The sequence below is a fragment of the Pleurodeles waltl genome, chromosome 3_1 (genome assembly GCF_031143425.1).
Source record: "Pleurodeles waltl isolate 20211129_DDA chromosome 3_1, aPleWal1.hap1.20221129, whole genome shotgun sequence".
In the NCBI taxonomy this organism is placed as follows: Eukaryota; Metazoa; Chordata; class Amphibia; order Caudata; family Salamandridae; genus Pleurodeles; species Pleurodeles waltl.
In genome coordinates, this window is record NC_090440.1 from 398385964 (window position 1) to 398410437 (window position 24474).

General features: G+C 43.8%; 1 protein-coding gene across 1 annotated transcript in view; it reads left to right on the forward strand.

The window, feature by feature from the left end:
• Positions 1–24474, forward strand: part of TUBGCP4 (tubulin gamma complex component 4) — a 339555-nt gene that overhangs the window by 176547 nt on the left and 138534 nt on the right. Inside the window, exon 11 of the mRNA XM_069222595.1 lies at positions 6863–6968. Coding sequence (XP_069078696.1) covers positions 6863–6968 — 106 coding nt within the window. The remainder of the gene's footprint in view (positions 1–6862; positions 6969–24474) is intronic.

Consider the following 24474-nt stretch of genomic DNA (forward strand, 5'->3'; position numbering starts at 1 on the left):
TATCTCAAGACTGATTTTTCTAAGGTTTTATGGACTGATGAAATGAGAGTGAGTCTTGATGGGCCAGATGGATGGGCCCATGGCTGGATTGGTAAAGGGCAGAGAGCTCCAGTCCGACTCAGACGCCAGCAAGGTGGAGGTGGAGTACTGGTTTGGGCTGGTATCATCAAAGATGAGCTTGTGGGGCCTTTTCGGGTTGAGGATGGAGTCAAGCTCAACTCCCAGTCCTACTGCCAGTTCCTGGAAGACACCTTCTTCAAGCAGTGGTACAGGAAGAAGTCTGCATCCTTCAAGAAAAACATGATTTTCATGCAGGACAATGCTCCATCACACGCGTCCAAGTACTCCACAGCGTGGCTGGCAAGAAAGGGTATAAAAGAAGGAAATCTAATGACATGGCCTCCTTGTTCACCTGATCTGAACCCCATTGAGAACCTGTGGTCCATCATCAAATGTGAGATTTACAAGGAGGGAAAACAGTACACCTCTCTGAACAGTGTCTGGGAGGCTGTGGTTGCTGCTGCACGCAATGTTGATGGTGAACAGATCAAAACACTGACAGAATCCATGGATGGCAGGCTTTTGAGTGTCCTTGCAAAGAAAGGTGGCTATATTGGTCACTGATTTGTTTTTGTTTTCTTTTTGAATGTCAGAAATGTATATTTGTGAATGTTGAGATGTTATATTGGTTTCACTGGTAATAATAAATAATTGAAATGGGTATATATTTTTTTTTGTTAAGTTGCCTAATAATTATGCACAGTAATAGTCACCTGCACACACAGATATCCCCCTAACATAGCTAAAACTAAAAACAAACTAAAAACTACTTCCAAAAATATTCAGCTTTGATATTGATGAGTTTTTTGGGTTCATTGAGAACATGGTTGTTGTTCAATAATAAAATGAATCCTCAAAAATACAACTTGCCTAATAATTCTGCACTCCCTGTATAGTGCACCCTGCCTTAGAGCTGGAAGGCCTGCCAGAGGGGTGCCTTATCCATAGTGTATGCAGTGTATGGTGGACAGGGTGCACAGGCAGTGTGCCATGTTGAGTTTGTGTTTTAGGTTTGCACCAGGGCACCCAGCCTGCAATGGTAGTGCTGGGTGCATCTGGGTGCATGACCCTAGAGGGTGACACAATCAGTGCTGCTTCCCTCAGGGGCCTACCCTTAGTACCCAGTGCCCTGGGTACCTAAGTACCTTTTACTTAGGGACTTAGGGCCTGATTCTAACTTTGGAGGACGGTGTTAAACCGTCCCAAAAGTGGCGGATATACCACCTACCGTATTACGAGTTCCATAGGATATAATGGACTCGTAATACGGTAGGTGGTATATCCGCCACTTTTGGGACGGTTTAACACCGTCCTCCAAAGTTAGAATCAGGCCCTTATTGTGGTAGCCAAAGGGGTATCCAATTGTGCCAATGCATCACAACAGTTGTAGGGAAAGAGCTCTGGCCCAGGGACCCTGGTTAGCAGGGACCCTGGGCACTACAATTTCTAGGCTACATCATACACCAGGCAAAAAGGTGGGGGGGGGTAACCACGTCAAAAAGAGTCCTTTTCTCACACAGGTCAGGCGACAATTTCCCAGATCTCTAGGTATTGTTAAAGTGGTTGAGCATGAACCTCATCCTCCACTTTCTGTATGTTTTTAATCTTGGTCGCAACCTCGCAAGGTAACTATTAAAGCAGATTGCTGTGGGGTTGCTAATCAATTTTAATTTATCCACTCTGCTGCTACATTTGGTGTCTGACCAACACGGCAGCCACCTCATAAAAGATCTCCGGTAAAGAGCCCCCGATTGGGGAGCCCGTCAGATATTGCACCGCCGGTCTGACGAGGAGCTTCCCGATGATGAAGCATGACATCCATTTGGATGTGTGAGGGCTCTTGCTCCTGAACATTTCATGTCCCCTTAGACACATGGAACAGTGTACCTATTTGTCATATATCCTTTTCTCACACTTCTGCATACAAAAGCATCCTGGGACCTTGGCAGGTACTCCTGTAGCGTTAGAAGTTGGAATTGCTTTTTCCAGATGTAGCTCTCCCTGCTGTCCTGAGGTTCTTTATCTCTAAGTGTAGCTTCTCTCTCTATGGTTGTCTCTCCATTTCCTGCTTTTCCTCTTCCCTTTCCTACCATGGCCCTCTCCTCCTTTACTATCTTTTTCTTTCCTCGTAGGCCTGTTCCCTGTCTCTCCTGCCTCCTTTACACTTGTTCCTGGCAAACTAATGTCAATTTCTCCCTCTCAAACTCCCTTGGATTCTTCTTAGCCTTCTGGAAAACCATCTGCAAGTTCAGGGTCTCAGCTAGACTTAACCATCATAAGTGAATAACTATTGTAGTTAGTGTCAGTTGTACCTTGAAATGGTAGGAAGTGGTTGGGATTGTCTTGTACCTAACACCACAGCACTCCCTCCCTAGCCTCCTGTCATGGTTCCATCAATCATGGTTCAATCAGTCTCCTCCCTACCGACCAGTTTCTCTTACTGGTTCTTAATAAAAGAAAACCCATGGAAATCCATGTCTTTGATTCTGGAAGCCTCTCCACCCTCTATTCAAACACATCTCACTTGAATATTCTGAGGATAGCGTGCAAAGGTTTACCCTCTCTAAGCGTGCATCTTCCATTTACTGTGAAGGTACTGCTAGGTAGAGTCAGGATGTGTTATTCTGGTGAAGAAATTTGGATCTGGCTTTTGAAGATCCCAGAACTGCTACTAATTGTCAGACTGTGTTCGGGGTAGTCAGGGTAGCATCGTTCAAGCAGGTGCTAGTGGGCCTCGGCCATAGGGGTTGAGGTTGTTTGCTTCTGATGTCCTGGGTCCCCCTACTATGGTTCTGCATACTAGGCCAAGTACAACCCTTTCCGCACTTAACTGTAAGGGGTTGAAGAGTGAGCAGTCGCAGACAGCTAAGGCTAGTAATGTGGGGATGCTCAAGTTCAGATCTCATCTATCAATCAACCGATCCAATAAAGTGAACCCCCATCCCAGTGCTTATCTGTTGCAAGAAAAAAGTTATTTAATTTCAGAGACACACTTACTACCACAAACTACGATAATCAAAACGAGTTAGTGTTTCTGGCTGCAGTGTTGACAGGTGCTGTGCAAACCCTGCCCCCTCGTTGGCGTGAATATAACACAGGTGCTGTTCAGCATGTATCAGTACAATCTTAAGTTTCTTACCCCCTCCATGGGATGAGTCGTTCTCTTGGGTTACTTTCCGGTTGCCTGCTGCTTGGATGTCATGCAAGAAATAAGGAATACTGGCTTGCTTTTGTGGAGTTCTTTTGGCCATGGCGCAGGTCTTTTTTCGTCAGAGGCCTGCTTGACTTTTTGGTGGTTGCTTGAAGATGATAGTCTGGACCATACGAGTGTAGATTTGCAGGGTCCTAGTAATCAGCAGTGGCAGTCAACTCTGGGTCCAAATGGGCCACAGCTTTAGGTCCCCTACAGGGCCTCCGACACCTGGTAGTTGCGGCAACGCATGGGCCAGTCACTGATTCAGCAGATGCAGCGCCACACAGGGCAGTCGCCAGGTTAGCAGAGTCAGGCTTACACAGGCCAGTTAGAAACTTCAGGAACTGCTTCTTCTGCATACCTCACATATATTGGGGGCACTCTGAACCTGTTCCTTCCTAGACAGTCTTTCCTCCTGCAAGGTAAGCTATCTCGTTCTCTGCCTCAGCAGGCATTCTGACTTCTAGGCATTTCAGGACAGGTACACCACTTCTCCAGCAAGAGATTCAGACTTCAGATGTCACCTCACTTCTTGGCGACTGGCTATCAGGCTGGCAGCAGCCTTAGTTGCTCTGCAGGTTTGAGGAGGGTCTTCTTACAATTGTCCTTCCAAGGGTGTTCTCTAGACACAACCATTATATTGAATAATGCTCCACTAACCTATCATAAGCAAAATGAGATGTGGAGATTCTAGATCTGTCTGGCATCAGCCCACCTAAAGAAGTAATCAGTGAAATCAAAAAGGGCAGGACTCACTTAAAGCTTTTCTCACTTTTCACAACATAGTGTCCAGTTCCACCCCTCGCCTCTACTATCCACCAAATTGCAGAGTCCAGGAAGACTGATAGTTGCTCTTTGCTACCGGAAAGTCCTCACAGGCTTCCTGAAGAAGCCCTGTCTTCCCTTTCTAGGCCTCCTCCCTCCAGCTTCATCAATGAGAGCACTTTGTGGAAGCACAGTCCTCACCCTCCATCTGGTGAAAGCCCAGACCTGGATTATCCAATATAGATTTTGCTGAGCTCCATTTTTCAAGCTCACTTACAAACACCATGCATGTACCACAAAGACCACACATACAAACATACCGACATGCTAAATATGCACTTGGGATGCTGATGCACAGGACTGGGCACCTGAGTAGAAGCATAACTGTACACAAGTGGGCCAGCAGGTCTCCATTCCAGTGATCCAGATGAAAAGGTCTGGTTCCAAAAACTGGTTCTTAAAACATGGTATGCTGCCACTACCACTCTACATGCTACACCCAGTGACTTTGACAGTAGTCCTTGCTCTAAAATGAGGGCACACTTGGTACGCCTCTCCAGATCACAGGATATAGACGAGGACCTCTCTTAATCAAGGACAGGCCTGGGCCTCGTAGTACACCTTCACGTAGCATGACATCGGGGCCGAAAATAAATAATCAGCACACCAGAAGCACAGGCTTTCAGGGCTGGGGAGCATCTGTTTACCATGCAAAGGATATTCCCTGCCTAGGAGAGGCCATACTATTCCTGCAAAGATAAAATACCCTACAAGTACACTATTAATATAAAGCAACAGACATTAGGACACGGAAATCACATTTTGTATATATCGACTGTCATCATTCCATTGTTATTTATACACCCATATGGCCCAAATTTGGATTAACGTTTACTGTGCCCATATCCTGTCAAATTACTTGGGGCATTCCCTGCTGTTATATCACTCTCTCAGAAGATGCACATCAGTCCATGGTTTAGCAACATGTGTCCACGGTCATCTGTGCCACATGCATGTGGGGCACCACTAGTCCCTGCTTGACTAATGGTTTGTGTCATCTAGATAAGTAATGGTCACACCATATTCCTAAAATGATTGATTTGCCCCTTGGGTGAGGGAGAATTCCCAATTTTATGGACATAGTAGAAGCTGCTCAGTTCCAGCCCAAAACATCTCTATTGTCAGACATTGTCAGAGGACGTGGTGTTAGAGTGTACCCTCTTGCTCACTATCTCTGCTGTTGCTTCTGTGGGGAAGCTACGAAATATGTGAATATGGATTCTGGCGAGGTGTATTCTATACAGTGCTTCAAGTTCAATCTTTGTGATTCCTGGTCTTATTGCACTCTCCCTTGCTTGCATTAGTACTAGGACCCATTCCTCTACATAAGATCTATTCGGCTCTCCTTCCCTTTTCACCCTTACCTTGCTGAGAGTGTCAATTAAATTATTCATCATAGTGGTAAAAATCTGTGAGACAGCCATTGTCCACTTTGGGGCGAGCAGGAGTCGGTCATCTAGCTGTCTGGTAATCCCTCACCCACTTTCACACACTTTTAAAGTTCTTCGCAGACTTGCAGGTATCTAAAATATTCTGTCCTGTTCATTGCATATTCTTTACCAATTTGATCTAGCAATGTCATGTACGAATGTCCCCACATACCATCAGTTCATGATATTTCAGCGTAAGTACTTCTCATTGTTCATATTTTCACATGCCTATGAACAGATTTCTCTGGTATTTTTTCCTTCCAACCCATCAGGGTGGTGACTGAATACCATGCTTGCATAACAGCCGTGGTCTGAAGAGGGAATTTAGTTAGTGTCCGCTATTAATGCAACACTTGAAAGTGGCCCTTGTCTGATGTGCCTGTTCACCCTTAACCGAGGGTTTATGCTGGGAAGTAATGGCCATGTTGTTTATTGTAATGACAAAATATATTTTGATTTTTCAGTAGATTTACTGGCACATAATTCCCTTGTACTTCCTACCTAATAATGCTAGTTGATTTTAATTAGAGAATGCAAGATCGAGATGACAGTTTGGTATATGGATTAAGTGTCCTGGTCCTATAGCAGAGTATTAAATCTTTGCCAGGGCGGAGGTCCTGCAATGAAGCCACTTTCACATCCTTTGAATCCATAATAGCAAAGCCCCCATTCTCAATACAATTTCTACTGGACAAGACAACAACACTGTTGAAAATATTAGATATTGAAGATTTTTTACTCGGTACAGGAGAGCCCAAAACTATGGGTCTTCCTGAACTCAGTGGTCCTAGTATTGTTGACTACGCCATTTTTGTAAACAGTTTGTTTTTAGTAGATATAATTGACATAGCACTGTATCATTTGTTGAGGGGACTGAGGCAGCAGGATTGGGGTTTCTAATCCTTGATCAGCAACAAGCCTACGAGTATCATTTCAGGAATGGTGGCATTGACAGGAGGCTGACATTCATATTTTGGAATTGGGTGCAAGGTGAACCATCCTGCTTTCTCTGTGCTGTACTATCGCTTCCTCACCTACAGGGTACACCTGACTACCTAAAACCGTATTTCATGTAAAGGAGGGGGAAATGAATATGGTTTTCGGAGTGTATCTTCTGTAAAATATGTTTTGTTTTTCTCGTGGAATTGCCTTTGATAGTAGTAGCGTGTATGCTGACACAGAAGTATTTATTTTGTGATGAAAGCATAAAGAGGAACCAGGAAAGCTTGTCGCATTTGGTGATTTATTTATCCAAAACGTTGTGCTCCAAAGTTTGTCGTTGCTGTATTTAAAAAAAAAAATCTCTGAATTAAATCCATTTAATCACCTTGAATGTGTTTTTTTTTGTTTTAAGATCATTAAAGATTTTTACCTTCTGGGGAGGGGAGAGCTGTTTCAGGTCTTCATTGATATTGCACAGCATATGTTGAAAACTCCACCAACATCTGTGACTGAACATGGTAAGTATTGGTAACGGTTTAAATACTATAACATTTTGGTTGATCTAATAAAATAAAAAATAATAAGTTCAGATACAAGGAGCTCACATGGTTTGAATGAAAGGCTTAAAAGATAATAATTGGATTCTCAAAAGGAATGTATCACATCATTTATGATTTGTTTTTCATTTGGAACTAAATCCTGAAATGTAAGGACAATGGATGCACTGCACCCAAAATATAAAAACAAAATGCTCATCAGGGTCTCATCCGTTTGAAGACTGAAATAGATGCTTCAACTACAATATTATCCCTGCAAAAGTGTTAGTTCATATAGAACTAGATTTGTGTTATGTTGGCTGTTTAATGTGATGGAATAAGCTGCATGAAGCTCAGTACAGCTTCAGATCTCAGTTTTTGAGCAAAGGTCACAAATTGCCACAAACATAAAAACGCCTTGGCCTGAAAATTTGGACTGGTGAATTTAAAAAAGACATTGCTATTGTAAAGTCTTGTTCAATTAGAACCTGAGAAGCTGTGGTATTAGTTTGAGGAACTGAAATCCCGGTCACACATAACATTGCTGTCAATCATTTACAGAGATCTTGGTCAGTGTTGAGTTACCCGAAGCACAAGAGATATCAATTGGACTTTCAGTATTCTCAATACAGTATTGTCTGTCATATAAAATCTTAACAAAAATCAAAATATTCCATAGTATTTTCTAATTAATTTCCATCTTGAAATTAAGAATGTGCATTTTGCCATGCACTGGCAGTTACACGAGACCAATCAGACTCCCCTGCTGTGGATCAGGAGGGTATTAAGATATCCTGCTTGGGACAGCTGTATTCATCAACTGGCCATTTTAGCTATCTCACAAAGTCTGAATAAAAACAATTTGCAGAAGAGTTTGCTCAGAATGCTTTGGACTCAAACACAACTTTGATTAGGGCAAAGTTCTGCTTACTTGCTGTGCCCCAAATGAGGTAAGGTGAGGGCTCTGCAAGGCTGAATGGCAGCCTCATAAGCAGCTGAGGAACTTGCAAACTCTTTCAAACTTTTTTTGATAACCTGTTATTGTCACACTAGCTAGACAAAGAGGTACACAGTACAGTATCACTCATAAAATGGAACTTTGAGATAAGTGGCATTTGTTTTTAACTTGCTCCTAATTAAATCAGGCAGAAGGCAGGGCCATTCCCCCTTCCTCCTTTTACACCATATCTGGTGCCTCAGTGGACTAAAGTATCATATTCTGTTACTCTGTCTTCCCACACACCAGCCCCTCATTAAAAAGGTATTGTATTTGTATGGGTGGGCTTATCACCTGCAATGGGGAAGACCCCCAAATGCAATGTGGTGAAAGCAAGATTTCTCCCTATATTTTCCCTTGGAATTTCTGCTGGCACCCAGAGACCTACCAACTTCAGACATTTCTGAAACTTAGACACCTGGGGTAGTCCAGGACTTTGTGGCTTACATAGATTTAACTATTTTTCTGATTTTGAATTCTGTGCGATTAACAAACTTTGACTAAAATGACTGCTTTTTCTCCCATTTTTGAGAAGGAAACTTTTGGAAACTGTGGGGATCAACAAAAGTCCTACCACCTAGCATTCCACACCTCTCTCTGTAAAAACGATACCACCATTTGTGTCACTGATCCAATCATACGAATTAGGAAAGGATGAAAATTGCGTTCATTTGAATGTAGTGAAATATCAATGCGGTCTTGGAATGGTCACTTGTTTGATCCTCATGTGGGTCTCCCAGTTTCACCAGGTGAAGGCGAGCAATGCTGGTGGGTAAGATTAATGCCATTTCCTGTAAGTTCCAGAGTTTTCCATAAATTTGGGGAATTTTAGTTTTTCATCCACTTTAACAGATACTCCAGTCACACCCTGTGTGTAGTCGTCATTGGTGCAATGTTAGACCTTTCTTCTCCCATATAGGAAGCACAGACATACATGCCAAGTATAACTTTAGTTGGAAGACGTCTGAGAAGGGTGAATGGTGTAACATTCCTCATTGACAGGCAACATGAGACCTGAGTCTTGGAGCACAGCTATCAAATTTCCACTAGGAGTGTACTCACGACATTCCTCACTTTGTTGCATGTTTAATCTCTTGACTTTATGGTTAAATTTGCACAGGTAGGTAGACCCTCACCCACATAATGTGACTTTCTTCATCATTGAATCTTCCCAGCCCTGAGGAACTTTTTTTATTGTTTGGAATTTTTATAGTGCCTAAGTGCCATGACTGTGGAGGTGTTTACAGGCAACACTGTATGCATGGTTGGAGAGGTGGGTTTGTAGTATGACCTATGTGATTAGTGATACATATATTGATCTTTATGTGACTCCTACCTTGACCATCTTCCTTCTACTTACATACCGTCCCTATGAAAAGAAGTCTAGGCTAAGATTTGATTGGTCTCTTTCTTGCTCAAAGACCTGACTAATATTGTGCGGGTGGGCACGTTGAACCTTCTCTAATGCCACCCAGTGGCACTCTTCTTAAGCTTTGGAGCATTTGTCTTTCATGCACCTAGAACACAATCACAGTGCTTTGAAGGAGCCTTCCTCTTTGTTGAATTTGGCTCCTGACCAACAAATGCCAAAATTCCAGTCAACAATTTCCAAACATCAAAACCTTCCACTGTATGAAGGTAAGTTGGGGGTACCCAAGGGATTTTGTGACCTGCTTCTTGTACAGAGTTAGTATATGTGCATTGTAAACCTGTGATATAAATTCTGGGGCAGACTCTCCTTATTGTACTAAAAAGCATTTTCAGAAAGACTTATTTAGAGTTTGGCAGGGACAGTATTCTGTCACAATCTGGCAGGTGTCCCGTCCCTGTATGTGCAGTGGCTTTGACTACAATGTGCTTTTAATACAGTGGATGGAACAGCCATTATCGTAGAATATGCAGTCCACCACACTCCAAATAAGGTTCTTATCAAATGAAGTGTGAAGGTAGCCAGCAATAGAGACAGTAGCTCAAATCTAATTTAGGAAAAAAACAGGAATGGATTATAGTAATTCTTTGGGGAGAACGATTAGAAAGATTGTCCAACTCACAAAGAACAATATGAAAGGCTGCATAAGCAAGTTCAAGTAATGTGCATGGAAACATACCTTCCATGGCTCAGCAATGTAGTCACATAGTATGTCTTGACTGGCTGTCAGAACCTCAACTTTGTGTTGTATAAAGAGAAACAAATTAGAAGGTACAGGCCTTGCGTAGATGGGCACTGGATACAGTAGTTACCAGTCTCCTGTATAATTCCTTACTAAATACAAACTCGGCATCACTGTTTGTTGCAGCCCAAGTCACTGCACTAACATTTTTGGAGCTTTTTACAAATTCCAGAAGGAATGCTTTGCATTGATTTTAAATTGTCTTACATGCAATAACCCATCATTGTACAGCTTGCTGAACAGCTGTATTTCTGTTTAGAAATTGTCCTCATAAAGGTTATAGCCCTTCATGAAGTGATAGAGAACAATCCAGATCTTTTCAATAGTTCTTAGTGAGGAAGGGCAGCCAGGAAGATTTATAATGGAGACCTTTCATATAAAGCTTGACGCTTTACTGAGCTCTCTTACTTAGTATATACTGCCTGAACATCATCAATGTAAAGGATCACAGACTCTTTGACTGCTGCATTCCTTCCTGGACAACAAACTGAATTCTGAGCAATCTGTCATGGTCTGGATGGTTTTGTGGCAGTGCTGCAGAATTATTGTTATGTGGCATACATTGCAGAATCAAAAAATAATCTTCTCATTACAGATGGAAAGCTGGGAGTTGCCCATGTCATCCAAGAAGACCAGTAAGACTGTACTATCAAACTATCAAGTTTACCCATGAGCAATGTAAGGCCCAAAAAAGATTCTTAACCTTTCCTCAGATGAGAGTCCACAGGTGTGATATAGAATGAGGCATCAGAGTGCCTCCATGTTCTCCCAAGAACTGTCCAACACATGTTTGTTGGCTATTTAATTTCATCCAGTGACACAGCATACACAAAAAGTTGAAATTAGTCAACGGGCAAAAAATTAGCAAAACTGACATTATCTAAAGTACCACCATTCAAAGGCGGAAAAAGGGGCTGGAATCTTTTAGGCGGTTTCCAGCTGTGCATTCTTGCTGTGTGCTCTTCATGGCAACTGTACATGCTCTGGATTGTGCAACAGTACCACTATCATTTAGCGGCACAGGATGCCCTTGTGAAGGGGCATCATGACTGCCATGCTGTGCTGTATGGCCATGTTCTTAAGAATCATTTCAACAGGAGTCATTTTCTGATAGATATCAATTGCTTCCCGATTCTGATCAATGGTCCTTTTCCGTCGTTTGGATACAGTCTCTGTATCAGAACCAGACTCGGAGCTCTCCTTGATTTTTTGACTTGACCATTTATCTACTGAGCCTTTTATTTATGTTTGGGCCAGTTCGTGTTTAAGCATTCATATATGTTTTTAATGCAAACTGTACCCAGGACAAATGTGCTTCCTTTTCCCAACTAGATTTTAAAGGTACTCAGTTTTTGCATTCTACTGGAACTAACTCAGAAAATAAGCCAAAATGTGATTGATTTTTTTTTAAAAACAATTGGAAAACAAGGTCTTCACGTGGAGGTGTATTTTAATTTTCTAAAAATTGGATCAACTAAAGGTTTGCTGTGCTAAGATCAACAACCTCCCAAATTTCGGGAATAAGCAGAGTTGTAGAAAAAAATTATTTACCATGGCTTTTGCATATTTGTTTTTTTTAAAGTGCTGGGATTGAAAAGTCCCCTATGTGGTGACGAACGTGCATCCCGGACCTTAGTGTTCCATCTGTATCTGAATCAGATTTTTGGTCATGGGCAAACATGGATCATGAGTGTGTGCCAACCTTGATCTGTGTCAACTTAATGCTGTCTGCTTAGACCTGGATGGGCGTACCAAAAGCTACCCTCATGAAGGTAGAGGGCTACTGCTCTCAGCAGGAATAAAGTGACACAAGCACTGTGGTGTCAGCATACCTCTCTTTGTGTTCAGTGGAATGCATAATATGAACATGCCTTTTTACCTATTATCGAAGTGAGGCCTATTGGCCTACTCTTGTAACATTCAGTGGCTGTGTACGTAGCTTACCCTTGGACTGCATGGATTGTGTGACAGTGCATGATATGCAGGGTATGGTGTGCATGCTTGGTTGCAGGTGTGTGGCTATGTAAGGTACATAGCATGGAGGCCTGTGGGTCCCATTTATGAAGCCCAGAGGCTGGAGAGATGAGGAATGTATTCTGTACAGGAAATGTGTATTGCCGACATCCCTGAGGGCTGTGATGGGACACAGGCAGGACATGGGAGAGAAGCAGAATATCCTCTGTGCACATCAAAGGGCTCTTTGATTCCAGTAAGTTACTGGTCAATTGGGTCTGGGCTCATTGTCAAGGACATTATGGAACTAATAAGTCTTTTTTGAGCCTTTTTGGGGTCATATTTCAGTTTGAGGCTGACAGCCAGGTGTTACTTGGTTACCCTCCCCTTGGCCTGTTTGAAAGTCGCTCAGGGCTGGAGCCATTGTTGCTGTGAAAGATTGTCCCTTTGACAAAGGGCAGTGCAGAGGAGAGAGGACTTTAAAGTAGCTGAAATCCCCAACACAAATTTCAAATACCAGACATGAAAACATGTGTCTGGATTTGGACTATAAAGATCGGAGCATGAGCCCCATACTTTGTTAAACACCACTGTCTTATCAGCAGAGGGAAGATCACTGTAAGAAAGTAGGATATTGGATGAGAGGGGTGGAAACACCACTCCAATAATAAACACAGTTCTTGTCAAGGTGAACCACAAAGTCACAAAATTAACCTGTGCTTAACTGTCTGGGAACTTGACACAAAAGCAGTCAGGCTTAACATAAAGGCAATATGTAAAAAAGAAAAATCCCACAAAATTTTAACAATAGAATACATTTTTTATAAATAAAATGACACCAAAATGAATTAAATCCAATCGGTAAAAAAATAGCACAAAAAAGAAAAAAGTGCCAAATACTGGTATCTGGCCAAGCAAGACTGGGACAAGGTCACAAGCTAAAGCTGACTGCGATGGAGCACAGGTCAGATATAGGTACCAGGTTCGCCTTGGTCAAGAAATCAGTTTCTTGTTCTTGAGCAGACCATTTTCCGCCTATGGATAATTCCCCATATCTGCTCCCTGCCCTCACCTCCAGATCCACTGGCATTTGATTCTAAGATGCGGGCTGGTTGGGATCAGAAGATTGCTCTATCATTCCAGGCCTTCATATAGGATAGCTACCAGAGCATTCTGCCTTGGCCTCCACTGAAAGGGTCAGACTCTGCAAATATGTTAGACTTTCTGAAGGTGGAAAGCCTACAGTATCTGGAGAGCGTGGTAATGTAGAGATCACAGAGGGATGTCCTGAATAGAAGGCACAAGAAGACCCACTATCCTCAGGATCTGCTAGAGGGAAGTGAGCGGTCCCAGAGACATCAGCAGGTCCACTGTTGACTAGAGATCTTTTGACAGTCTCCCCGGGCATTGGTCTATCAGGAGGATGTCATCCAAGTAGACAGTTAAGCGCATACCTCTGGCCTTGAGGTACTCCACTGCTAGTTTCAGAACCTTGGTAAAGAACCATGGCATAAAGACTAGCCTGAATGGAAGGGTTGTGAACTTGAATGCCTGATGACTCCAACTGAACTGATCGAAGTAACAATGGGGCGGGTACAATGGGATTGTAAGATAGGTGTCCGGGGGGGTCTAAATAGGTCTCTTAGGAGGTGGATGCCCTCCATCTTGAAGTCGTGAAACACCATCCACTATTTGAACTCCCTGAGGTTTATTATGACACGTTGACTGGCATTTCTATTTTCCAGTAGGAACGCATTGCTGAGAAAACTGCTGGGGTGGATGGTCGTGGGAGGTTTAGGTCCTTTGTCCAGAAGATCTGAGATCTCTGCATCTATAAGGGATGCGTCTTATCCGGGAAAATGAGGAGATAAGGGAGGTTTGGTTGGGGGAGCCTTAGAATTTGGTCCAGAAACCCCATATCCTCTTGCAGGTCACTGCATCTGGCGACGATGTAAAAATTTCGATAGATGCTTGTGCTGTGTTCAGGGAGTTAAAGGTAGAAACAAATTTGTGTAGCTCTTTGATAAAGGGATCCCGGAAAAAAAGACCCTGTTGGGGTATCAGTCCTGGCTCAGAGGTGGCCTGCTCCCCCAATTTCATGTCAAACTTTATCAGGAGTGACCTGCGCTGTTCTGTGCAGTTGATGTTGCCTAGATGGATGTTTGTGCCCAGCCAGATAGTACCTCAGGAGATATCAAATATCAGGGACGCCATGCTATTCGCACCTTGCTGTTCTTTGGCCCAAGTAGAAGGGGCCACAGCTAAGCCGCCTCCGGATCATCGCAGACCTATAAAGTGCCTTAAGATTAAGACCTCCTGCAGCGAGGAGCGTGTAGGCTGCACCCAGGCAAAGCGCAGGCCAAGGGCGGACCCTGCACCTGTCAGCACCAGGAGGAGACACCCCCAACCCCCTGCCGTATTTTTTTTTTTTTTTTTTTTCTTTTTTTTATTAAATTAAAATTTAAATTTGTTTTATGTTTTTCTGTATTAGAGTTTGGACTATGCCAGGGAAAGAGCTTATGTCCCTACAGTACTGAGGCCCAAACCTGTGACGCCCGCCACCTTTCTGGCGGGATCAAAGTAGTGGGCAGTGGGAGCGTGGGAACCCTTGCTTGTTCCATTTATCTCTGCTTTTGGGTAAGTGATCAAGGAGATGTAGTTTTTGTGTAGAACTGGTTGTAATCATGCCCAATTCCTAGTGTTCGTCAGGGAGGCTGTGTCATCTCCCAAAGGGAGAAATGCAAAGCATCAGACACGCTCCAGGGCAGAAAGGTTAGAAAATCCTAAAGCAACAGGTTCTCTACAGCCTGATGGGCCTATGGATAATCTGACCCTGAAAGACATTGACAATTTAATAGAAGAAGTCGAACATCTCCCGGTAGGAGGAGACTCTAGTAATGCCCAGGTGGGAACAGCCCCAAAGAAGGTGTGGTCTATCTTTATGAAGAAGCGATAAGCCAAAGTAATTCGGGGCTCTACATTGCAAACAAACTCTGCTGTCCATCCACCCGAAAACAAAAAATCGATATATCTGAGGCTGTGTGTACTGCTAATTTGCATGAACCTGTACATATTATGTTCCCATACCACTATCTCCATCAATAATATGTGGTAACAGATTTACACCCCTTGCAAGTCCCATTCTGGCCCCAGTCCCCTCAGAAGGATCTGTAGAGTTATCAGGGTCTCCCTTTCTTTCCATACCAAATTCATCATCCACGGATACAGTTATTGTGATCAAAAAGGCATGTGGGGAACTATTCTTGGGCGACATATCCCTTCTGATTTAAAACCTTCAGGCAGAGAAGGCTGATCTGAGGCCCAAAGGGGCCTCACTACCGACCGAATTAGGTGAGTTAGATCTACTTTTAAGCTATCTGTCCGTCTTGATATCAATCACGGGGCTTCTTGTCCCATCTATGTTTCTTTAATTAACCAAAAAAATTGTGAGAAAAATGTAGGAGTCATGAACCATAAAGCATCTTGCTTTGCCCCATTTTTACCTAATGCGCCATCCCCAAGTGGGCATATACGTCCCTTAGCTACCAACATGTTCCGACTAACAGCCCCCTCATTTATTTATGTTGAGACACTACACCCCTGACCTAAAAGGGGGACGAGATAGATCTAGGAACACACCTGGAATTCCTGATCCAACTATATTATATATATTTTATACAGTGTTAAGGTCCCCGCCCTTAGTTAACAAAACAAAACAAAAAAAGCAGTCAAAGATGAAGAATTTTTAATGAACAAATGTATACATCATGTATGGGTAGTCTTTTGGTTGTCTGCTCTGATCTTTTGCATGCAAGATGTTTTTCTAACCCCTCTGAACCATCAGGACGCTCTGACTACATCAGGCTAGAACAGAATATGAAAGAGTTGGTGGACGGTTTAATTAATTTGGGTTTGCATTGAAGCCTTTCATCTTGCCCATCATCTCGGTTTAAATTGATTCAACCATCCTCCTGTGAATCGTTTGGTGAAAGTAAGGAATCATCCTATGAGGAGTTGAAAGTCTTAGGGAGCTCTATGATCTGTTGACTGGATGATGAGGTTCAGACATCTACTACCAGGTCTAGGGTGGAGGAGGGCTCTCACTAGTTCATAGAAGATTATCCCCCCAAAATAGTACTACACTTTTGACCCTACCCCACAAGCCCCCACTCAGTACTGGGCACAAGAACAAGGTTAATATTTTGTCCTGGAATATACCGGGGATTAAGGCTAAGCTGGGTGATCCTTCCTGGGGGAATTTTATTGACCAATGTAATATCTGTCTTTTGCAGAAAACTTGGGGCCAGATGTAGTAAAATCCGATTCGCAAAATCGAATGCAGAACAGTGTCTCAGACACCGTCTGCGAATCTTAATGGGGTCGCAAAGACCCACCTCATTAATATTGATTAATGAGGTGGGTCGCATTTTGCGACCCCATTGAGATTCCCTGCACTCACAGGGATGGTGGCCTGCTGGAGGCAGCAGACCTCCATATCTGTGACTGCTTTTTAAATAAAGCAGTTTTTTTTTTTGTATTGCAGCCCGTTTTCCTTAAAGGGAAACAAGTTGCAATACAAAAAAAATCACGAAACGATTTGGTTTCGGATTTTCAGAGTAGGCAGAGGTCCATTGGACCACTGCCTGCTCTGAAAAAACATTAATAGCGACATTCACAAATGGGTTACCACCAGTGTGACACGGGTGGTAACTGCGAATTGCTTTACGACCGCGTTCGTGGTCACAAAGCAATACTGCATCGCGGTGCGAGTCGCAAATAGGAAGGGAACACCCCTTCCTATTTGCGAGTCGCATTCCCATTTTGCGAGTCGGTACTGATTCACAAAATGGGAATGTGCATTGCGATGCGCGTTTTGCATGGCGCAAACTGCGATTTTCGCAGTTTGCGCCATGCAAAACGCTTCCTACATCTGGCACTTGGTCTCTAGAGCCATTGTATAGATTCGGTTACATAGCCTTTCTGGCTCAATCAGCTGGAAGGGGCCGTCCTTCAGGTGACCTCCTCATTTGGGGAACTTGACATTAAAGACTCTTTATTGCCATTTATTTCGCATGACATTTTAGGTATGTCTATCTTCAGGGCAGGACTCATACCCATTATGTTTATAATGTTTATAATCGGGTCCCCGCTGGTATGTGACCTTTGCAGATGATTGGCAATCTTGATTTGTGTAGGGCTGCACCCGATCCACACAAGAACATCATCATTGCTGGTGATTTTAATACAGCATATGAACCATTGGAGTTGGGTACTCATTTTCCTGTAGTGAGGAAGATGAGGAATGTTGAATGTTGCCCCAGTAAACCTCTGGACAAGTGCTGTCTATTGTCTTTTGATGTCTACCTTATCATGTGCTCTGAAGGCATGTAATGGCCGTACAGTGTCAGACCCCAATGCCGTCCACGCTTCTACCCGCCCCGGACACACAAGCAGAATTGACTATGTGCTAATATCCCTGAACATCTGGGCCAATTTTGCAATCTAAACATAATAGGTAGGCACAGTAGCGTCCACAACACTCGCCACTGTTTATTAAAAGATTTGTTTAATTTCAGGACAGATGTTCCCATTTCCCTTAGTACCAATCTAGTACCTTTGAATGATAAGAGAAGGATTGAATGGGACAAAGTTGTATCAGATTTGTGCGTTAGAGATCGGATGGCTCGGGCACTAGGGGTTGCTGCCTTAGAATAAGAAAAGTTGAACTGTGCCCAGAAGGGCCACTTCTGGGACTTGAACATCGCTAAGTGTGATGAGATCTTGTTTAAAATGCTTGGGGAGTGTTTTATCCACTCTTGTGGCTCAACTGGCCCCCCTCCCCTGTTGTGGCATATGTGGTATAAAAAGGCCTGTAATGACAAGACAAATGAGCTCCGACAAGCCCTTATCTGTGGAAAAATTCCCTTGATTAGTGAAAAAAAGAACAAGTATCCTGTGTACTTTTTACAGGCTAACAAACCTTTTTCCTAGGGGGACTAGCATTCCGTCAAGCTGGAAGACTGTTGAAATTATCCCAATTTTTAAAAAGGGTTTACAGGACTCTGCCCTAAATTAGAGGCGGATCAGCCTTATTGATGTTGGCTAAAAGATCATTGCAAGGCAAATCTTAGGGAAATTGGAAGGGTGGATTGAGGACCATCAGGCCCTCTCCCCCCCCTGCAGGTGGGGTTCCAAAAAGGGGAGAGCACAATTGATCAAGTTTTTAGGTTCTTATTCCTTTATTGAAAACGGTTCTTGCACTAAAGATGTATCTTTACCTGGGGTTCGTAGACCAGAAATCTGCACTTGATCGTTGTACCATGTGTAAAACTGTGGGAAGTCCTCAAGAACAGTTGTGTTCCACACACTCTCTTGGAAATTTTGGTTTGTGATGATACATACGCCCAAGTTAGATGGGTCGGAGTGGAGAGCTCACTGAACTAATCCCTATTTTAAACTAAGTTTGCCAAGGGTGCGTTCTAGCCCAGACCCTATTTCTTTATATCTTAATGATGTCCCACGTCTGGGGGAACGTTAAGATTCCCCTTTTATTATTTGCTTATGACAATCTATTGATGTCAATGACCCCTAGTGCCTCCAATGTTTAGTGCATAAGTTTGCAGCCTTTTGTTCTGGCCAGGGCCTGGTAATTAACCACTCCAAAACAAAGTTTATGGTCATCAGACCCCTCAAGTGTTTTAGGGGCTCTATTTTGTTGAATGGCAGGCCGCTCAATAAGGTTTCTGAATGTATCTGTTTGGGAATTAAGTTAACCAGCTCTATTTCCTGGTCGCCCCTGGTCAAGAGGAGTAGCTCGAATCTCTCAGAGTACTCTGCTGCCATTTTTAGATTGTATAGGTCATTTCGATTTAGGTACTTATTCCCAGCTGTACAGGCTTGTAGGGCCAAGGCTCAGGGTAGTGCCCTTTATGGGGCTGAGGTTTGGGTAATGCTGATCTGACGTCAGTCGTGGTGGCAGAGAACACTTTTTTAAGAGCATTAAACAACCTTCCAAAAAACACTCCACTAATACCACTGCGTTATGACATAGGAATGATCCACAACGCCCAATTAAAACCACTAGTGTTCTGGTGAAGGCTGAATTCCCTTGTGTATTATTTTAGTTCCTTCCAGGATGTGGTTTCCGTTGATAACTCAGGCAAAATCAAGTGGTTATGTAAGGTTGAAAATCTAGTTAAAGTAGGCTTAGGTGAACTTTGGTTCTTCACCTCCCCCCCGGTGAAATAACTTTCCAGAGCTGCCCTTCAGAATGCCTATTGGGCATATATTCATGATGTTGAGGTCAGGAGTGCCACACAAGGGTTCCTAGTTTGCAATTATTTCGACTTTAAACCTGAGGTCCTCTTTGATCCGTTCTTAGACTACATTTTGTCCTCAGGTGCAAGGATGCTGTACCTCAAAATTTGTTATTCACCTTACCTTCATTGTCTGTTGTCTTTGCAAGCTAATTGGAATCCTGCACCTCCTCAAGCACTTTATATCCGACTTGTCATCAAGTGGAGGAATCTCTGGCACACTTTTTTGTTTGCCCTTCATATGCCCTGCCTAAAAAAGCATGGATTATTCCCCTATTTAAACAACTTGGCTGCAGAGAGCACCAGTATGTCTTATGACTCCTGCGTACTGAGATTAGCGTAATCTGTTTTATTCAAATTCAAGATGCATCAAAGTCAGTTGCACCAGTATGCCAGGCTCCAAGATGGTGGCACTTTAGTGATAGTTCACTTGCACTGGACTCCTAATCTATCAGTATCTTGTGCAGGCAGATGGTCAGCAGATTGGCAGATTTTAGAATTGGACTCTGCTCATCAAGAAGTATTGAGTGATCTGATCTCGATGTTGTCAAGATTTCAAGTTGCAGTCCATTCAGAGACCCTGAGGTGTATGGCGATTAGGCCACGGATTTCTGTGTCTGCTTGTCTGCTTCGCTATCAGTTTTAAAGGGAACAGAATAGAAGTGGATCACCTCTAGAGTGGAACACTGTGAATCTTCTATAGTGAAGTGAGAGGAACAGGAAGAATGGTACCAGAGGTGGACAGGGCAGTGGCCTGTGGATGCTTCAGCATGAAAGTGCTCTGTGGTTGGTAGCAGGGCTTCTTCTTAACATGACAAACACTGCCATTGGTCATGAGACAAGGCGTTTGTAGGAGAGAGTTCGCCCAAACCAGCAGAAGGCCTGACTGTGAAGCAGGCAGTGAGTACATCAGAACCAGAGGGAAGGGACCAATAAGCCCCCTCCCCACATTGCCCAATGTGATTGATTTACACACTGTGGAAGGCAGAACGGCCCAGCAAAACAGCATAGTCAGGTGCAGCCTTCCTTGGAATGCAGGACTGAGCTGAGCTCTGTTAAGATGGTTGAAGTGTGCTAACTCTCCATCTTCTTGCTTATGTTACACCCACAATGGATTTAAGGGTGAGTGTACTTTGCTGTTCTGCTACACATTTAGATTGCCGCTAACAGTGCACAATGGAGGCGTATATAAGACTAAAGGACAAACGTCTGGTGTCAAGCTTGAGTGAACAGCTATGTTGTCAAGATTCCCACTCCTGTTGCTCCCTCCATGTTGATGGATAGGATGCACACACATCAGTTAGAAATGATGAGGGGGTAAAGGGCGAAGGAATAGAGACCCACGGGTTCCAACTTAGGATCAGAAAGGAGGTTAGCAGGCTTAGCAGTCCTTTGAATCTTGGTTATAGAAAAGCTTACAGTTAACATATAGGTGAGTAAATACTGGGAAGTAACCAAACCTATTATTTAGTATAGAGCTTTTCTTGCCAAACTCTGGGTGGGCCTCAAAATGACCAGGATAAAAGCAAGGAACTTCAGGATGCCAGGAGAGCTAGCATTTACGAATGCTGGAGGAATGCACAGAAAGAAACAAGCAAAACAACAAGAAAACTGTCAAACTGCCAGCATGGCAAAGAGGAAAAACAAGATAGATGATTGGATCAGAATATGGTGCCACACTAGCCAAATCAGAAAGTCATACAACACAAGAGAAAGTTGCCAGGCTTCTTCTGTGTGCTAACCTTGTGCTTAAAAACTCCTGCAATCCAAAGTGCTCTGGAAGGGGGCATGGATGAGCTTGCAATGGAGTTGGACGTGTAGTCTGAAGCTCTCATTACAGCCGGAGCTTTGTAGGACAAAATTCCTAAGGGCTGCATGGAGCCCGCCAACCGGCGATCTCTCACTGGGGCAATCGTTGACGCTGGGGACCCAGCCCTTTCCCAGTTGTGCTTGGCAGGTGAGTACATTGCTTCCCAGGCCCCTGATGTAGAGGAGATGGCCTGAAGTAGAAATGCCCCCAGAGTTGGTGGCAGTGTGGTAATTCTAGTAATAGTTGGCAGCAAATAAGTATGGCTGCCTGCTGGTCGATCCCTTGACGCTAAAGTAAAGACAATGGCTGTGAAAAAACGGTAAATAAACATAGGAACAACAGGAGATAAGCAAGGCCTCTTTGACTCCGGAACAGATGAAAGCTGCACAGGTCAAATCAGTGCTAGAAATTGAACACAACAGAGATATCTTGAGCAATAATAATGGCGCTTCCTGGCATGAGGGTAGGGGGGTGGTAGTGGATTGTATCATACAGGGACGGATAATAGCTCTGATGAAGAACACTTGCCAGTTGAGACACCTGTGACAGCGGATCTACTCGGCTAGATGGAGCCTTACAAGTGAATAAACCCAGTACTAGCCACTTTGTACCCACCGTGGACCCCTGGCTTAGGAGGGAATCCCTTTAACATTCTAGATTTGGGTACCTAAGTCTGGCTGGTGGCTGTGCCTTGGAGACAGACTCACACACTGTTGGTTTGTTTATTAGGTTCAGGGATATACATAGTGTGTTTGGGGGTGGTTACATTTACAATCATGACACGGTAAAGTGGGGTGGGGGTTGTTATGGGTTAAAATTATTCTGATTGTTTTCTTGCTTGTTTTCAAACTACGGTATGAGGATGCGCTGTGATCAGTTGCTCACTAGGCCCAGCAGGAGGGAGAGACTGGGAAAGAGATACCTGCAGTGGTATAGTTTAAACAGTTATTAGTGCTATGGGATGGAGTGGCATGGAATGTTAATGGGTTGGGCAACAAGAGCAAAAGAGGGTTGATCCATAAAGCAATATCTAGGTACCAACCAGACATTGTATATATGCAGGAAGCCCATCTTGTGAACACACAACATCGAAATTTGGGAAGGGGCAAATATAAACTGATTGGTCACGCGCAGTACACATCCGGATACAGGGGTTTATCGAGTCTTGTATGTAAATCACTCCAGTTCCACACACACTGCATATGGGCAGACACACAAGGTAGTTACTCTGGGATTGTCAGTGAATATAACAGAGTACCTCTGCTACTGACGCTTATGCCACTCCTAGGCTTAAGAGAGTTACACTTCAGCAGGTGGGGGCCATACTAGCTAAAGCACCATATGCATACATGAGAGTGGGAGGGGACTTTAACTTAGTATTGGACAAATACCTAGAAAGGACCAGTACAAAATAGGTTGGGGGGGGATAGAAAGGGTAGACTGGAGGGCTTTGCACAATCACTGGGATTGTGCGATAGTTGGGAGGCTCTACATTTACAGGAAAGGGGCTACTCCTTCTATTCTGGCTCCCATGGAGTTCATTCCCATCTGGATTACTTTTTTTTACCATGGCCGACTTGTTACCTAGTTTTGGAGAGGAAGAGTATTTGGCTTGAGGTGTTAGTGACCATTTACCACTGAGTATAAGGTTGAACATGAGGTTGCACGCATACTGAGCTGGGTAGAGGATGGAGACCTGGCACCTCACATACAGGTAGGTTGTTATAGACCTGGAACAGGTTACTTTGTGGAAAACAGGGAGTCGGTGCAAAGCTGTAAAGCCCTATTGGAACCATACAAGGCCACAATTAGAGGGGTCTTCATTGCCAGGGAGGTCGGAGACCGCAGGAAAAGACATTAGAGGCTGACCACACTAGAAGGTGAATTGTTACATTTAGAGGGCGCCTCCGGGGCCTCCCCAACCCCCAAGGCAAGAAGGTAGTAGATCAAAAAAAGGCTGAATTTTGCTTGGTGGACAATGATGAGGTCAAGACAATATTACTCGAGAAACAGAAACGCCTATATAAGGATGGAAACAAGGTAGGCAAGTTACTTGCATGGATAGGTAGTAAGGAAAAGTAAAGCATGTTCATTAGAGACCTGCATATGACTTCCGGGGAGGTGATATGACATAGTCTGAGTATAGTGGAAGAACTGGCAATACAACTTACGTGCTTTTATGAATCATGGCTGGTTGTTTCTGAGCTAGAAATCTTAACCGTTATAGCAGACTGCCCAGTGAAAAGACTGGACCCACAACAAATGACTGATTTAGAGGAGGACATATCAGAAGAGGAGTTGTCCTTGGCTAGGAGTCAGTTGCAAGCAAGAAAGGCCCAAGGCCCTAACGGGTTCCCGGTGGAGTTCTTCTGTAAACTTAATAAGTGGATGGCCTCTCCATCTGTTCTGCCTTTGAGGATGAGGTTAGAACAAATGAACTCCCAGTGGATATGCGTTCAGCAAAATGTATTCTTGTCCCCAAAGCTGGACAAATGTGAATCCTACCACCGAATCTCCTTACTTAATGCGGATCTTAAAATCCTGGCCAACATTTTGGCTACTAAACTAAGAAGAGTGGTGGCAGCACTGGTGCATTCAGATCAGAATGGGTTTATGTTGGGTCGCTCGAGTGTGCTGAATCTGCGCAGACATCATAATAATGCCCAGACGTGGGTCCCTTACTCACTGTGCCACTGGATTCAAGCTAGCCTGGGTGATAAGGGGTGATACCCCGAAACGGGTCCCAGGATGCTTGTTACTGGTCCAGGAAGGGCCTGGCAGTTCGGGTTAAACTGTTCCCATGGGGAGCAGGGCCAAGACTGATTTGCATAAGGCTGGGTCCAAACTGGGGTGGCATGATGAGCAAAGGAACAATGGATTTAACCCAGATTTATGACTGGGGGTTGAGTTTTTTTAAAGGTTTCAGCACTGTGTTTATCATCTTGTTGTGTAGTATGCCCAGACATGGGTTCCTTGCTCACTGTGCCACTAGATTCAAGCTAGCCTGGCTGATACCCCAAAACCAGTACCACGATGCTTGTTTCCGGTCCAGGGAGGGCCTGGTCTGGCAGTTGGGGCTGGATGGTTCCCATGGGGAACTGGGTCAAGACTGATTTGCACATGGATAGGTCCAAGCTGGGGTGGCATGGTGGGCAAAAGAACAATAGAGTTAACCCAGATTTGTGACTGGGAGTGAGTGTTTGAAAAGTTTCAGAACTCAGTTCATCATCATGTTGTGTTG